Genomic DNA, 17,912 nt, shown 5'->3' with positions numbered 1-17,912 from the left:
GTGTCATGATGTCATCAGTGATGTCATTTGAGATGTCATCAGTGATGTCATTTGAGATGTCATCAGTGATGTCATCAGTGATGTCACTGACCATGTCATGAATGATGTAATATGTGACATCATCAGCAGTGGATTGCGGGTGCGCGATATATAGTTAGTGCAACTAACTATATATGGAATTTCAATGGTTTTGTGTGAGTAAAATAAGGTTTTCTAAATGCTAATTCCTAACTATATATGGTCTATAACCTATGGTTTTTTCAGTGAATTTTCAAGGTTTTGTAAATGCTAATTCCTAACTATATATGGTCTATAACCTATGGTTTTTTCAGTGAATTTCATTGGTTTTTTAACAGCTAATATCTGTAGCTGTAAAATGTATTCTTCTTTAAATCCAAAAATATATTTTATATGTTTATGAATAATTTTTTTTTTAAATATATTTTTTTCTTCGTTCCCGCTTCGCGAATCGGGAAGCTTCCCGTTAGCTGACCTTGATGCCGCGAAATAGACCGCGAGCCGGTAAACGTTTCTTTACCGCAAGTGCCGCGTTAGAAAACAACATCGTGACGCCTCCCGTCCGCATGACGTTTCACGTTGTCGCGTGATACGTCATATGACGTGCTACGTTAGCGAACTGGTACGCGAAGCGAGTCGCAAAGCGCAGGTTTCTGGAAGCAAACCGGGAGGCCCTGCAAAGCGCTTAACGTAAACACAGCAAGTCATGTGACTTGGTAATAACACTTTTCATTGGTTCATTTCACTTTTGGTTTCCTAATGATGTAAGACTAGGTCATATAATCTAAAATGAACACTTTTCATTGGTTGAGAACTCTTGTTTTTCCCAAATGATGAAAATCCCTCCTTCTTTCCTCACTCTGACTTTCATCATTGTGAGAGAAAGACCCTTTGTGATCACTGAGCAATGGCTTCTTTAGTAGCTTCAGCTGGTGCTTCCCCACCACCTCCACCACATCCAAGGAAGAGTGGACCACCTGCTCAAGTTATAATTCAGCAAGAAGAGGAAGAAGAGGAAGACGAGGAAGAGCAGGAAGAGAGGCAGTTTTTGCCTGAGGAACCCAGGACGTCTCACCGGAAAGAAAACTTCATTTGGCAATTTTTTTAAATTCCCAAAGGTCAGAAAAAAGTAAATGCAAGATACGTAACTTGCCTTATATGTCAAGATAGACTGTCCAGAGGAACCGAGAAAAAATACAGTTTCGGAAACTACACAATGCATCGCCATATGACTAGGTGGCATCCTAACAACTACAGTGCTGCACAGTTTCGGAACGACCTAGATAATCTCCCTATTATGGCCAGAAGATCTGTTGTACCGGAAGTAACGGGACCAGAGGGCAGGGAGATGGTGCCAAATATACAAATGAGATTTGGTGAAGTAAAACACATCTGCGTATTTTGCGATGGATTCATTTGCTACGGAGAAAGAAGCATCACTCTGATCAACAGAGCTATTGACTATCATATGCAAGTTTGTACGAAACGCCCAAAATAATAAATACTTTTGTTTTGTTTTGTTGCTCCTGTTGAGCCCTTTACAATGAATCGTTTTCATTGCCCCCTCCAAGAAAAACCCCCAAAAATATAAAACTGTTCAGAAAAATTCAAAAAAAAGTAAAAAAATGTTCTGAAAAATAATAAAAAAAATATAAAACAACAAAAACAATAAAAAAAAGTTCTTTTCAGAACTACCTCCCCGTTATTAAAAAATTGGTACAATATTTGGAACTGTGCCAACCTCTATTTCTCTTAGTTCGCTTCCCAGTTCGCTCGCCGGTACGCGAACCGGAAGCGAACCAAAAACAGTAAGTATAAGGGAAGGAAACAGACACTTATGTTAAAAGAAAGACAGCTATAGGGGAGTAAACTAGAGATACTATTACCCGTAATCCACTGCTGATGATGTCACATATTACATCATTCATGACATGCTCAGTGACATCATCAGCAGAGGATTGCGGGTTTTTTGGCAACGTGCCTTATCCACGGTTTAATAACGCTGCCTTTTGCTTTATATAAGTTTTCAAATTGTATGAAATATATACCAATAGGTCGTTATGAACCTTTAGGTAGTGCTTTTCTTCATGAGGTCTGGTCGCTTCCATACACATACAGATGTTTCAAAGATGATCAAGAAGTTTATCTGAATGGAGAGGAATGCACTGAGACGCCAGATCATTCACTAATGTGTAGGCACATACAGTTACACGGTTCATGCAACAAACACCGACCAAATATGGCTTGCGTGTTGCAAGGCACGCCAGTTCCTGCTATCATCCCCACGTTCAAGTTGTTGGAAAATGGTAGTTATTTGATGCTCAATAATGAAGATTGTTCTGAGTTAATTAAAAGTATTCCTTTTATCGTAACAGTAAGTGAACGGGTTATTTGCTGCAGAAATGTTCTATTTCCTCCCACACATGAACATAGGGAGTTTTCAATCTGGCCACAAATACCAACCTTGGGAGAGATTTCAACGGCATGGCAAGAATAAGAGCTCTTTTGTCTCAGAGAGAGGTGGCCTTGAGTTCGGCCCGTGAAACTTTCGTGCTTCACATAGCGAACACCCGTACAGAGGTGCAGACCCTTTTCAATTCAGATTTGCCTTTCAATTTCAGCAAGATGGTTCGGACTATCTTTAACGCATCCTCCACAAAGGCCCTGGCGCACTTTTTTAAAGTTGTTACCAGTGGTCTCGTGACTTCATTTGAGAAAATCTTTGGAGTCATCCCTGCTTTCTTTCATTCTATTTTCTCCACTCTGCTTCGTGGATTGGCATTTTTACTTACATTACCAGCGGACGCTCTTGTGCTTTTTTACATTTTTAAATATGTATGTCCCTCCTATGCAACCTCCCACCCTGCAGCTGGTGACACTGTTCCGCAATTGCATGCTAGAATATTATGGCACAATGCCGTTGGCGATATTAAGCACGGCATATGGATTATCTTTTCGATTCTCCTACTTCACCTGTGTCCAGCCTGTATTTCACTGCCTGACCTGTGATTTCGATTGGGCCATTGATTTGTGTCTCTGCGGACCGGTTTCTCCTGACGTCGACTTTAATCAGCTGATGACTCCTATCATTACTCACGAGTTGCTTTGTCCTGGCGAAAGGATTATGGCTGTGGCATTGATGCATGGACTAATTGGTCCCTGGAATTTACTGGCGGCAGCACAGTCTTTCTTGGAACAGAGCTTTCTTGAAAACCCACCGAGCTGTCCTCTGATGGTGATAGAGGATCCGGTGCTGGGAGAGCACGTATGTTCTTTTCCGCTTTTAAATTGGATGGCTGAACTGTTTTCGGATGAAGACGGTGACTTCCTATTGGAGGCTGTTGCAGCTTATTTTGCATACACAGTTATGTCATAGACCTTTTTCATGTTTGATATGCTGAGTACTAGCATTTCATTGACAATTCATTGACTTATTTGTCAAGTTTTTATTATTTACCTTGCCTATTGGCTTAAGACTCGATAAAGTACTTGGCTGTTTTATTTTTCTTTAGCATTAAATTTTCCTAGTTTTTAATGCTTTACCTTGCGGACCGTCCACATATAAACTTGCAATCTGCTCTCATGAGATGGCACTTCTATTATCTTATTCAGTTCGTTTCCGGATCATGGGGAGGTGTCATCTAGGTCCTGGATATCTTTACACCGTGTTAAGTTAGCATGGGCTCATTACCGGTTTAAACGCCATTTTTCCTTTTTTGCAACTTCTGCACACGACACTTAGTTGTTGCTTTAGCTTTCCACCTAGTAGTTCATCGTGGTTTACATGAGAATAATATGTTATTGCTCTACTATCTGCTTTGCTTGTTAAACTATATCTGTACAGCGAGTGCTAAAGTTTCAAGAACAACACGATACAGAATTGTTATGAGGTCTGATCTCCACGACTTCATACTCATAACATAAGTGCAACTTCTGCCAATTCTGGGCATGAGGCGGGTTTTATATTGCTTTGCCGAACACACATACACAACAGTTGATGCGGTTCACATGAAGAGAGAGCTGGTGTATGCTGATGTGATTCCTTCAAATCTAAGACACTAAAGTATGGGCACGCCCTAAACCAACACAAAGAGACCTTCTTAGCAAATAATATAATATGTGTATTAGGGAGGGTGAGATATAAGCAGCCGCGGGCCGTGGAGGGAGTTACGGTGAGGCGGGGAGGGGGAGAAGCAGGGTGGAGCCCTCTCTACCCTGCCCCTCCCCCTCCCCGCCTCCCTGCCCCACCGTAACTCCCTCCACGGCCCGCGGCTGCTTATAAGTGTTGCTAACTCTTATTCATTTACAGCATGTTAACATACTGTCACCATTCGCTTTTTATGTACTAGTAACTATGCTGGTAATTTTGCTACTGATAATATGTGTACTTGTATTCTCCACCCTGCTTCTCCCCCTCCCCGCCTCCCTGCCTCACCGTAACTCCCTCCACGGCCCGCGGCTGCTTATAAGTGTTGCTAACTCTTATTCATTTACAGCATGTTAACATACTATCACCATTCGCTTTTTATGTACTAGTAACTATGCTGGTAATTTTGCTACTGATAATATGTGTACTTGTATTATCTAAGATACTACGCCTGAGAAGACGGCATTAGTAAATAAACATTTCAAATACACATGTGTTCTTCTTAACTCCATGTTCTGGTTTCTAAGAAATATATAACGACCGACTGTTCATGAGTTCCACGTATCCTGAGGTACTATAAGTTCATATTCTGGATTGTCTAAACATTGAGAGTTTGTTATATCCAATGTGACACTGTACCTAGCTTGCTAAGGAGTTTTTGATTACTAACGTGAGTTTTGGGACACCCTAATTCGCCGAGGTTCCAATCCTCTGTCCACAGTTCTGTGTGAGAACAGAAACCCTGCGACAGGGGCACCCCCAACCCTTGCTGGAGCTTCATCACACTTGCGATACAACTCCAGCAATGCGCCACCTTTACGGCACAGATACATCACGCATCTGTGCTGTTTTTGCCCCATGATGCGCCGCATTGTAAATGCAGCACACCATAGGTGACGGAACAGCGGCACAGAATGACTAACACATCCCTGGTGATGCGCCAGTCATCATAAATGTATCCCTATGCTTCTTATCTTGTTAGAGAAGAACCGCCATATGTATCATCAAAGTTTTTTGCATTTCCTAAATAGCGAACTTTAAGGAATAAATAGCGATTCTTTACCATTCCTAGTTTGCGATTAGCTATTTGCTAATTACAAATTACCCATTCATTTCCTTCATTTCCATAGGGCGGTTGGACTCACTTTTAGCTCGAACGGCTGAATGGATTTCTACGAAACTTGGCAAAATTGTAGGGACTGGTAGCCCGATGTGCCTTTGCTATGTCTCAAGATATATGCTCCAGTGGTTTTTACGAAAATTAACTTTGAAAAATATATATTGGGCTACATTGGCCTATATATATGTTGGAGCCCAAATGTAGCCCAATGTAGCCCAATGAAGCCCAATGTAGCCCAAAGATGGCCGCCAGACACACAAAAAAACAAATGTAGCCCAAATATCAGCCAGATGTAGCCCAACTATAGCCCAGTGACAGAATGACCAATCAGCTTCGCAAACCTCCGTTACGCAAAGCGGAGCGCTGTTACAGATATATATCTTTTTTTGAACGTTAATTTCTCAAAATCCACTGGAGCACATATATTGAGACCTAGCAAAGGCACATCGGGCTACCAGTCCCTAATATTTTGCCAAGTTTCGTGCAAATCCATTCAGCCGTTCGATTATTATTATTATTATTATTTTTGCCCCGCGGGGCCCTTTTAAAACCTCCACATCAAACCTAGGGGGTCAGCGAGGATCTACTATGCCCCCTTATGGTTATTTCCCCCTTTGTTTTGGCCTCCTCTTGTCTCTCGATCCTACCGAGAGACAAGATGGCGGCCGCTACGGACTTTTTGGAATGTTGACAGACGCCAGAGAACCAATCAGCTTCGCTTCACAAAGCTCCGTTGCGCGAAAAGTACGCGTCCTGGGACGCTGCCCGGTCCGCTGTTACAGATATATATCTTTTTTTAAACGTTAATTTCTCAAAATCCACTGGAGCACATATATTGAGACCTACAAAAGGCACATCGGGCTACCAGTCCCTACAATTTTGCCAAGTTTCGTGCAAATCCATTCAGCCGTTCGGGCTAAAAGTGAGGCCAACCGCCCTATGGAAAACTCAATGTTAAAAACACGTTTTGGGACCCCCCTTTTTTCTCGGCCCCCCCTTGACGAACCCCCCCCAAATTTTCAAGGGCTGCTCAGAAACAAAATGTGCCATTTTCCTGAAAATTTCAGCCAATTCCGTCCACAAACGCCAAAGTTATTAGACATAGAATTTTCAAAAATCCCATAGAGAAAAAATCCTAACTATATATACCTACTGGCGACCGCCAGTAGGTAATATATATATATATATATATATATATATATATATATATATATATATAAATATAAAATCTTGAACAATACCTCCATGAAATAGATGGCGAAGAACTGCTTGTCCCACTGCTGCATCATGTCGCCACACTATATCTAGACAATAGTGTCTAGTAAAAGTGTGCACATTTTTCCACGTTGCTGCTCGGCAAATGTCTGGCAGTGACACTCCTGAAAAAAGGGCTGTAGAAGTTGCCATTTTTCTGGTGGAGTGTGCATGTACTTTGGATTGGAGAGGATTACCGGCTTTGTCATGGCACAGAGAGATAGCCGAAGACATACATCTAGAAATACTGGCTCTTGAAAGTGTCAACCCTTTTCTTGGACCAGAAAATGCTACAAAAAGCTAGTTTGTCTTTCTGAATGACTTTGTCCTGTCAATGTAGAACTTTAGACATCTTTTGACGACTAGGGAGTGTAGAGATTGCTCCGCAGGCGACGAAGGATCCTTAAAAAAATGTAGGCAGTACCACAGGTTCGTTTAGATGAAATATGGATGGAACCTTAGGGATGAATTTAGGATTTGTCCTCAAGACAACCTGGTCAGGACGAAATTGGAGAAAAGGTTCAGAAATCGAGAAAGCCTGAATTTCACTTACTCTCCTTGCTGAAGTGAGAGCTAAAAGCAAGGCCGTTTTCCATGAGAGAAATTCCAAATCCGTTTTATGTATCGGTCCAAAAGGAGACTTCATGAGTTGTGTTGGAACCGTGTTAAGCTGCCATGAGACTGTTGGACGGTGAACTGGAGGAAATGTCCTGAAAAGACCCTTGAGAAATTCCTTTATTACACTCTGAAACCAGAGAGATGGACGGTCAGGATGTCTTCTATATCTTGAGATAGCTGCCAAATGCACCTTTATAGAAGCATGAGAAAGTTTCGCTCTAGCAAGACGCAAAAGATAAGGCAGGATTTGTTCTGAAGAAATATTAAAAGGATGAAGATTGAGAAACGCACCATTGACAAAACCTCCTCCATTTTGCCGTATAGGTCTTGTTCGTAGAGATCGCCCGTGGTTTGGAAAGAATCTCTCTGCACTCTTGAGAACTATTCAAAGATTGAAACTCATGTTCATGAGGTTCCATGCCGATAAATTGAGCGATTTCAAATTCGGATGAATAATTTGCCCTTTGTTCATGGAAATCAAATTCTGAGAGAGTGGAAACTGAATCCTGGGTGCCACTGACAGCTTGAGGAGATCGGAGAACCACGCTTGTCTCGGCTAAGCTGGAGCTATGAGAATCAAGTGGCACCGCTCTGATTTCATTTTCCGGATCACTTTTGAAATTAGAGGGAAAGGGGGAAAAGGCATATGCAAACATTCCTGTCAAGCACATTTGGAGAGCATTGCCCCACGATCCTTTCTGATGGAATCTGCCTGCGAAGTGCTTGCATTTTGAGTTGCGAACTGTCGCAAAAAGGTCTAGTGACGGGGTTCCTCATAGGCGGAAGACCTGGAACAGGTGATCCTGATGTAATTCCCATTCGTGAAAGACACTTGGAGATCTGCTGAGAGCATCTGCCCTCGAGTTGTTCACTCCCAGAATGTGCTGCCCTTGCAGCGAGATGTTGTGGAGAAGTAACCAACTCCAAATCTACTGCGCTGGTCTTGAGAGAAGTTCCGACCTTGTACCCGCTTGTTTTAGCAGGTAAAACATTGTAGTCGTGCTGTCGTCCTGACTAGAACCGTGGAACCTCCGATCCTGGGTAGAACACTGCTTTTAACTCTAGTAGATTGATGTGAAGATGCGATTGCCTTTCTGACCAATGACCTTGAATTTCCAAGTCTTGAAGCTGAGCCCCCCAACCTTGCAGAGATGCGTCGGTCATCATTACAGAACTGTGATGTTGAGGCTCGAATATCAGACCTTTCGTTAAGTGTTTTCTGATTGTCCACTATGACAGAGCTCTTTTTATCCGAGGAGAGATGGACACTCGATCTTCAAAAGATCCTAGAGATTGGATCCACTGTTTGTCCAGAAGTTCTTGAAGAGGCCTAACGGCTAGGGCGCTCGACCTCGGACCTGGAGAACTGGGTTCGAGTCTCGGTAACGACGCCAAAAACCTCCTGTGATTCTGGGCAAATCACAATCTCCCCGTGCCTAAAAATGAATGTGTGTCCACATGTAACGTAACTGGTGCTATGTAAAGCGCTCTGATACCCGATTCGGTTCGGGTCTAGTTCGCGCTATATTAAACTCTGAAAGAAAAAAAAAAGCCTGCAATTGGGAAGCAATGGGATACAAGAAGACATTCCCAACAATGACTTGTAGATCCTCACTGAAGTGAACTGCTTTTTCCGCAGAAGAGATGCCAGATTTAGTATCTTTTGAACCCGTTCCCCTGAAGGGTAAGCTTTCGCTTCTTTTGTGCGAAGCATAGCTCCTAGAAACTGAAGAGATTGAGACGGGAGAAGGCATGACTTTTCCATGTTGACTTTCAAACCGAGACGACTGAAGAGATCCATGCAACGCTGCAGAGAGAGAGCTGCGTTTCCTGAAATGAAGCGCCTTTTATGAGCCAGTCATCCAGGTACCGGAAGACCTTGAAGTCTTAAGTGAGCTGCCACTGGCGCCATACACTTCGCGAAAACCCTTGGGGCTGACTTCAAACCGAATGGCAAGACTTTGAATTGGTAGTGGGGCCCTCCACCATAAAGCGAAGAAATTTTCTGTGTTTTATGTGGATTGGAATATGAAAATAAGCATCTAAGAGGTCCAGGGATGCTAGATAGTCTCCTCGGCAAAGAAGTAGTAATATTTCTTGAAGGGATACATCAGAAATGAAATTTTTTTGATGAATCTGTTCAAACTTCTTAGGTCCATTACCTGCCTCCATTTCCCTGTAAGCTTTTTCTTTATTAGAAAGTAATGCGAATAAAAGCCTTTCCCTTGTTGATGACGTGGCGCTTCCTCTATTGCCTCCTTTCGCAAGAGAGATAAAATTTCCATTTTGAGAGCGGACAGGTGCCGCTATTTTCGGGGGATAGGAGGCTGATGCGGAGGCTTCTGTATAAATTCTAGGGTATGGCCCTGATGGATTATGTCCAAAATCCATTTGTCCTTTGAAATGGACTTCCATGTTTGGTAGAATAGAGCTAGATAATGGTCGCTGGAGTTTGGACAGGTGGTGGGCGCGCTGCTGATGTCACTGTCTATTAGACTGTTGAGCCTTGCCTCTTGCCGATGGTTTTCCTCTTGTCTGTTGCTGATATGAGGAACCTGAGGAGCGAAACTGCTGACCACTTGAGAACTGACGATATCCCTGTTGATTATAAGGCTGATATCTGCCAGATTGATATGCCGGTCTCTGGGTATATTGTCCTCTTGACCCTCTCCTTCGAAAGGATTGCAACTTCCCTTGTTGCAAAGATCCTAGTGCTTGTGCCGTATCAGTGTCGGCCTTGATGCCTTGAAGGGCTTCAATATGTTTACCAAACAGATTTTCTCAGTCAAACGGCATGTCAATTATCTTAGTTTGCACTTCAGGTCTAAACGAAGTAGCCTGAAGCCATCCCTGTCTTTGCAGCGCTACAGCCGCTGCCATCTGACGAAAGGAAAGCGACGACATATCCATGGCTATATCGATGGACTCCGAAGCCGCTCTGGAACCATCCTGGATTATGGTGGCTGCCTCTTCTTTTTTATCTGCTGGCAAGTGAGACAATAAAGGAGCTATATCAGACCACATCTGGCGATTGTATCTACTGAGGAGAGCTAATTGCTGCTGCCGCCAGCACAGCAAAGCACTTCCCCGCTCCATCCATGCGTCTTCCTTCCTTGTCCGGAGGCGCTGCAGTTGTTGATACCGGATTTGTGCCTGCATCACTACAGATTCCGGCCGTGGTTGCTCAATTAAACACGCCGGAAAAGATTCAGGTGCCCGATACTTTTTTTCTATCCTCGGTACCGAGGCTGCAACAGAGGCGGGGTTTTTCATCAATTTTAACCCTTCTTCCCAAATGAACTCGATAATTGGGATTGATCGGACAGATTTACGTGATTCTTCCTTAAAGTCGTAAAGGAAACATTCTGCCTCTTTGACTGGAAGCGGGAGCTCAAATCTCTTTGAGGCCTTCTCCATTATATCATGGAATCCTCCAAAAATCTTGAGGAGGACAAGTGGCTGGCGACGGCGATGGAGATGGTGTAGTAGGGATAACATTCATCCCAATCAGTTCCAACTGGGTTATCTTGAAGAAGCTTACCTTCCTCTGGTTGATCTCCGTCACTTTCTATCAGATCATCTCTGATTGTAACAGGAGGGGAACGTATTTTGTGAATGGAAGGTGTAGGTAGAGATGGAGGCTGAGCTTTCTGAACCTGAACAGGACTTGTAACAGACTTTGAGATGGAAGTGTTCGCCTCTGGGAAACGGCGATAGTAGTCATTTATCATATGGCGAAGATCTGTTACTAGGGAAATTGACATAGAGAGAGTATCCTCTCTCACCTCCTGTTGCACCTCCTCTTCTTCTTCATAGTCGTAAGACTGCTGAAAAGACTCATATCTCTTTTCCTGCACTGGACGATCTTGGAAAGAAAAGACCTCCTGGTACTCATCATCAGTGTCTTGGCTTTTTATCTGTAGCTGGGATGGACTATAAGCTACACCAGATTCCTCATCCTCAGATTGCATTTCCAACAGAGTTGAAGGTGGCAACGGTGAAACTTGGTCCAACTGGTAAAGTCAGTAGATTTTTTCGTCGTCGACGAGCCAGTCGACGGGTGGAAGGACTTTAAAGTAATGGAGGATTTTGTCTTCCGAGACTTGAAATGCGTCGTCGACGAGTCTCCCTTCGACGAAGTTCCCCTCGTCGTTGAAATTCGGATTATCGTCGACGATGTCGTCAACGTCAATGGTGTCGTCGCGGATGGCGTCGACGAGGTTGTCATCGACGGCGCAGTCGTCGACGGTGTCGAAGCTGATCTTCCCGTCGACGAGATCGACGTCGAACCTTTTGTCGACTGCGTTGTCTTCGTCGTCGACGAAACAGTCCTCTGTGTCGTCATTTTGACAAGAATTACAGCTGGAGATGCTCCTACCTTGGATGAGGGAGAAGATGACACCTCCCTTGAAACAGAGGGTAGTTTCAACTGTGTTTGAGGCAAAGAAGATGAGGAAGCCTCTTTTTCTTTGGTTTTTTGCTTTTTAGCAACCAATTTCTCTTCAGGAGCCGAAGACTTTCTTTTCTTGGGAGTCTGAGGATTAACTTCTTCTTCAGAGTCCGAATCTGTAGTGGACTTCTTCTTTTGAAGCCACAATAATAAACTTGCCTCCCTGTCCCTCAAGGTTTTAGACGAAAAAGTCCTACAATGCTTGCAGTCTTTAGGGACATGTTTAGGGTGGAGACAGTATAAGCAATCCTTATGTGGATCCTCCGAATAAAGTCTAGGTTTTCCACAGGATCTGCAGGTCCTGAAAAGCCTCTTTTTAGAGCTTTCAGCCATTATAGTTAAAGGAAAAAAAACAGTACCTCAATCCAGAAGCAAGAAAACTTTCAGTTGAGCAAGGTGAAAAGTTCACAGGAAATAAACTGAGCAGAGCTCAGGGAGACTCCTCTTCACACAAAGGCGGATGGAAATCTGAGGTATGATGGTTCTACTGGGGAATGTGATGTCATGGCTGGCAGCTGATTGGCTGAGTTTTGGTCCAAATAATCAAGTTCGCGCTATATAAAACTGTATAAATAAATAATGAGGAGGTTTGGCAACCAAATATAATGGTCCCCTATGGGACTTTCTATGCAGTGTTTTACTCTATGATACTGCTATAGTCATTCTGTTACCGTGAGACTCCCACCCATGACGACGGGGAAGATACAAGCATGTGAATCTATGAAAGATTCAATACTGGAGAACCCTCTTAATATTTTATATTGAAAGAATTTGCAAAAAACAAAATAATTTAATGGGAAGATTGGTGCTACATAACAGTGACTTAAGTTTTAAATAGCGGATTTCATTTTGTAGTACAAGGCTCCTGCTCCTGCCAGGTCCAGACTGGAAACCAAAAGCAGCCCTAGAAAATGTTTTCAGACCAGTCCCCATACGGTGCATACCAAGTGCAGTGAGTGAGCCTGGCCGCTACAGAGGGGGCTTTGGAAGGCTCTCCCCCAAAGGTTTTTGGGAAACAATGGAGCAGTCTACAACACATTTATCCTTACATATTGAATTTGATTAGCTTCTAAAGAATAGTAAATGAAAACCTTACTTTGCACCAGGGTACGACAATCTGGGAAGAAAAATAAGTTACTGACATAAGTAGTAACCCACTGACCTATGCACATAAAATACATTATATTTTTTCAATGCACGGTACATGTTCTTTGCAGTAGGCATATTAACGCTCTGTGCTACATTAGATAAGTTAAAGCTGTCACTGGACAAAACTCTCGAATCTCTCCAGCAGGTACATTAATCACTGGCGTTATCTTGACACTTTTATTGTTGCTGGAAAACTGCTAATTATACAAGAAACTTTGCAGTGCTTTTAAAACTGCTGCCTGCGGACCCCCTGGGAATGTGTCAAGGACCCCTGGGGGTCAGCGGACCACAGTTTGGGAAACACTGGGCTATAGAGAATATGGTTGCTACCATAAGAGCCTACGGAAAGGTATTATCTAGTACTTACTACTTTGTTATTTATGTACCGTGGTACTCCCACTACGACGACGGGGAATGATTCAGGCATGTGAATCTATGAAAGATACCCCAATACTGGATAAGAGCAAGGCTCTCCCACTGGACCACCAGGGATGAGGTGCAGGCAGGAGCTTGCGCATGGAGGAGGCCCTGGAACACCTACCTGTAAGCAGCGAGGTGCTAGGGGCAGCGGTGCAACGACGGAGCTGCACAAGGGGAGAGCAGCTTCCCTAACTAGGAGGTCAGAGGTCTTGCTACCAAATTAGCTCACTTCATTATGCTTTTCAACAGAAAGTGGGAACATCACTAAGGATGTAGGCTAGTTAGAAAGCTACTCTCATTACAAGCCATCCACCCATATTAATTCAAAAGTGTTACCTCTGAAATATAAAAAACGAAAATGGCAAAATTGCCAAACTCGAAAAATCGAAACACTTTAGATTAGCATCAGATAGCCCATTCATGACATCAAAAGTTACTTGTCTGCATTCATCAGCATTTGTAGAATATGTTTATACCATTTCTAGTGCATTCTAGTGTTTTTTGCAACTCAGGGAGTGTGCCCTTGGGCCCTGTTCTGTAGTTTCTTGATTACACAGTACAACGTTCATTGTTGTAAGGTCGGAATAAGGAAAAGACTTCAAATAGTACTTCACATATAGTCGGATATTGAAAGACTTTGTAACATACCAATTAAAGTTAAATATAAACAATGGAGCAACCCTAGTTTGGAAGTGGTATTTTTGGACCAAGACATAGAGGTCCCTGGAAATTGTTGGCCAGCTTTTTGATGAAGAATTAGTTCAGGAGATTCAGACACAGACAAACATATATAGCGCCAAACATGCAGTCTAAATGCAACTGTAGCATTTAAGAGCAGTCTTTGACATACATTTCAATATATTATCAATGATGTTGGCATACAGGTGTAAGATTCAAGTTTTATCAAACATAATGGTATATCCTAAGCATAGAATAATATTTGGAGAATAATACTGCACTTTTGGGGGCTACTATTCGCAGACCAGATAGCTCAGGGTGTGGCATCTGGGTGACCTACAGGTCAAGAATTATAATCCCACCGAGGAGAACAGTTAAATAGATACATTGAGTACCATTAAATTGGTTAATAATACAACTACTATTTACAGTGTTTACAAAATGTGAAAACTGCAGTATTAGGCACTATATAAAAGCGAAGTATTATCAGATGAAGTTAGTGGTGGAGATCTGGTACATACATTTGCTATACATTTGCTTACTGTTACTCTCGACTGAAATGGTAAGCAGTCAAAGGAGGGATACTCTTTAACCAGGAACGTATTTGGGGTACAATATGCTGCTATCACTGTGAAGAAACAATCTAGACTCTAGAGGATCAAAGATAAGATTGCCACCTTCAAACTTATTCGGGCAAATTAGTAATTAAACAGAATACATTTTCTTCCCCCAAGATGGCATAATGTAACGTGCTGAACGGACATCACCTGGTTTGCTGTAGCTAAAAGTAACAGACTCCGTTTTCTCCTTCCTCTCATCACAACAACAAATGCACAGAACCGATGCACATGATTAGTGGGGGCAAGCAAAAGAAGGCAAATTTGCACGAGCTGGTTAAAAAAAAATCTTTATTTTACATATTTAAAAACATAAATAATATATACAGACATTTTAAATACCACCTGCTACCCATGGGCCTCCTCTCTGTTCGGTTTAACAACTTCAGCTTGATAAAATATATAGATGTGCACCACTGATCTCTTGTCTCTTTTGTAACAGGATGTGGTGTACATAAAACACGGAGTAGCCCCACAAGGGATGCATGAGAACTTCCACTCAGAGGCAAGAAAAATGTTTTAAAACATAGGACGAGCAGTTTACAAAAGTCATTGGTAAAAAAGAACCCTCACTTTCAGATTATGGAGGCCTTAAACATGAGAACTTTGGCAACAGTTAATGAACCGCTCTATGTAACCACTGCATATTGAAAATGGGAATGTACTTTGTTTTCTCTGAAAGCATTTTCGAAACAGCATTGAGAAAGAAAGTTAAGTTTTAAGGCCAAATCTTTTGTTTCAATAAGTTGAACTATACTGTTAACGTGGTACAAACATGCTAAACAGTTGCAAGGAAAGCAGAGCATGAGTGTCAGTACTATGCAACAATCCCATGACACAAGGCGGTGGTCCAGGGTGATGAAACAACGTAAAAGAAATGAAACTCTTGAGACGCAGTCTCGCACCATTTCAAAATGCAGCGGCAGAAAACAAACTCAGAAGGCAGGAGAGGTTTTTAATCTTCCACCAGTGCATCCCAAGTAAAATAAAATAAAGGGGTTCAAATTGTAAAACATTCCAGCAGCAGAAAAAAGTAAGAGGGATTTCCAAGTTAAAGATCGAGGTGACACTTTACGGAGGCCTTGCTTTATGGCAGAATCAATCGTGCACACCTATAGTAAAAGGGTAAAGAGGAGGGAGTTTATATTTACATTAAGGAATGTTGCCTTACAATGTCCTGCTGGTATAGGAGAGCAATGCAAGTCCAGTTGCTGACATTTGGAGTCTCACAAGTTGACGCCTTAGAGAGGGCTCCACTTTCAAAACCAAGAGCTCATATGCAAGTTCTTCCTGCAGATGCTTGATGTTAGCATAGGCGTCTGAGGAAGCTCCATTCTTTGGGTGTGAAGTGGCACCTGTAGAAATCACAATGGCTGTCGAAGCACTGTCCTTGGCTATTGCTGCCCATTGTTTATTAAGGACAGGATGCTCATCTTTTCCTCTACCTCTTCATTGGACTTGGGCGCCACACCAGTGCCTAGGCCGTACAACCTCCCACAGTACTTGGCATCATCAATGTGATCTTCGAAAAACAACTATTCAGAGGAGAGGAGTGCAAGAAATTAGTGCCATCCACATGTGAGAAAACAAAGGTTACAAATGTTTAGGGCATAAAAAAAACAGAAAAGGATTACAAGCAGCTTCTCTTGTCTAATGAAATGGAGTGATAAAACCGCTAAATTTGTCAGCTGGTGAGCGACACTAAATTATCCGATTAACAATGCCCCTGGGTTCGGTTTTAGTATTAATGCTCCATAATGTCTATCACAGGCCTATCTAAGGAGGATACTGTATGCATTAAATTCCCTTTATTCATGACCTTTATTTAACATAACCTTGCTACAATTTCTACTGCGCCATACATGCCCAAATAACCCTGTCACACTGAAAAGCAACAATACTGCTAACGATTTCTGCACCTATATTGAGAACATTCATTTCTGACACCCACCCTCATCGAGTCCCACTAAATTTAAAAAAGCGGTCTCTATTTTCTCTATATATATTTTATTGATATATATATCAATAAAATTGCAGATTTCATACCATCTGCAATGTACATGATATTTTAAAGGTTTGTAAGACTACAAGATTAATCAAGATTTCATCAAAAGGAAGAAAGTCATCAGAGTCCTTTAGTTATAATTATTTAAAATATTAGTAAAAGAAACTGGGTCCTTTAGGACCACTAGGAACAACACTTCAAGAATTTGAGAAAAGAGTGCCCTTACCCATGCAACGCACTAAAATGCTAAGCGATAATTCTCTAGCAATTGTCAAAGAAACTGTGAAAAGTAACTAAAAGGTTTACGTAATTAAATTGTCTTTTCAGTTTTAAAAGGGCCAGTTAGCCACACTAGAAAGTTTGATGGGTAACAGGATCCAAGCCCAGCATCCCAGACATCAGTCCCCTCTGATGTTATTCCCAAAACTTCAACCAAGATGAAGGAGCTATATTGTATGCCACCGTAAGATTTCATTGGGAGTGTCAACTGAACGATACTAGTCAGTTGTCATTTACATTCCACTGATGGGTGTTCTGCCAATCGGACATAACAGAGGAAGATGTAAAATAAGGTGACTCTACAGACTGCGGATGATCAATAATTATCTGGCAGCACCCCTGCTCTAGCTCATTGCAACTCTCTACCCAGACTGAACAAACCACCTTATGACTGTTCTTTAAAACCTGAGAAGTTTTGACACAACTAAGGTGACCTAAAAGCCCCTGACACCTATTAGAAGCATGTTTAGATGGTTTGGACAGGAATGTTTCGATGAAACAGTAAGTTTTTCCGTTTTAATGTTTTATGAAGCATGTTTCTTCACTTTAAACCCGTTTAAACAAATGGTTGTATTTTTCTGTTATAAATATTGCACCTTGTGTACAGACCACTGGGAGCAAGATGCCTGGTTTTTGTAAAAGTGACACTTGGAAATGGGATTACATTTAAATGATGCGTTTTATGGAATCCCTATAAACAAAGTTAACGATTCAGTTTAATTTTCTCCCATTTCAAAGTGTTGCCTTTACACACAGCAGATATCTTGCTCCCAGTGGCTGGTAGACACAATGCCATATTTATATCTGAAAATACATCCATATTTTCTTTTAAGTGGGAGAAATTTAAAGTGTCCCATAGCATGAACATTTTTGCAGAACATTTTCTGCATTCTAAATTTCTCCTATTAAAAAAATAAATATGTGTTTGCATTATATATGTAACAGTGCCATATATGATGAAAGGTATTCCAATGCCTCAAGCCCACAGGTTCTCATTCACCCATAAACATGTATACTAAGCATACACACACATGTTCACACATCCCCAAAGACCACACTCAATGACACACATAGCAGTCCAGTCATTTTGCCTCTAGTCAAAGTATTTTGTTCAAACCATAGCATCTGGCTCTATGGACATTAGGCTTAAGGTCAAT

General features: G+C 42.0%; 1 protein-coding gene across 4 annotated transcripts in view; it reads right to left on the bottom strand.

Moving 5' to 3' along the window:
- Positions 1–14,745: 14,745 nt before the first annotated feature.
- The window catches only part of CNOT8 (CCR4-NOT transcription complex subunit 8), a 311,753-nt gene continuing 308,586 nt past the window's right edge, over positions 14,746–17,912 (bottom strand). For all 4 annotated transcript variants that reach the window (XM_078653688.1, XM_078653691.1, XM_078653689.1 and 1 more), the window contains one exon: positions 14,746–16,006. In XM_078653688.1, coding sequence (XP_078509814.1) covers positions 15,866–16,006 — 141 coding nt within the window. In that variant the 3' untranslated portion in view covers positions 14,746–15,865. The remainder of the gene's footprint in view (positions 16,007–17,912) is intronic.

The sequence above is a fragment of the Lissotriton helveticus genome, chromosome 7, assembly GCF_964261635.1.
Source record: "Lissotriton helveticus chromosome 7, aLisHel1.1, whole genome shotgun sequence".
In the NCBI taxonomy this organism is placed as follows: Eukaryota; Metazoa; Chordata; class Amphibia; order Caudata; family Salamandridae; genus Lissotriton; species Lissotriton helveticus.
The sequence above is the reverse complement of the archived record's forward strand: the minus strand, read 5'-3'. Positions and strand labels throughout refer to the sequence as shown.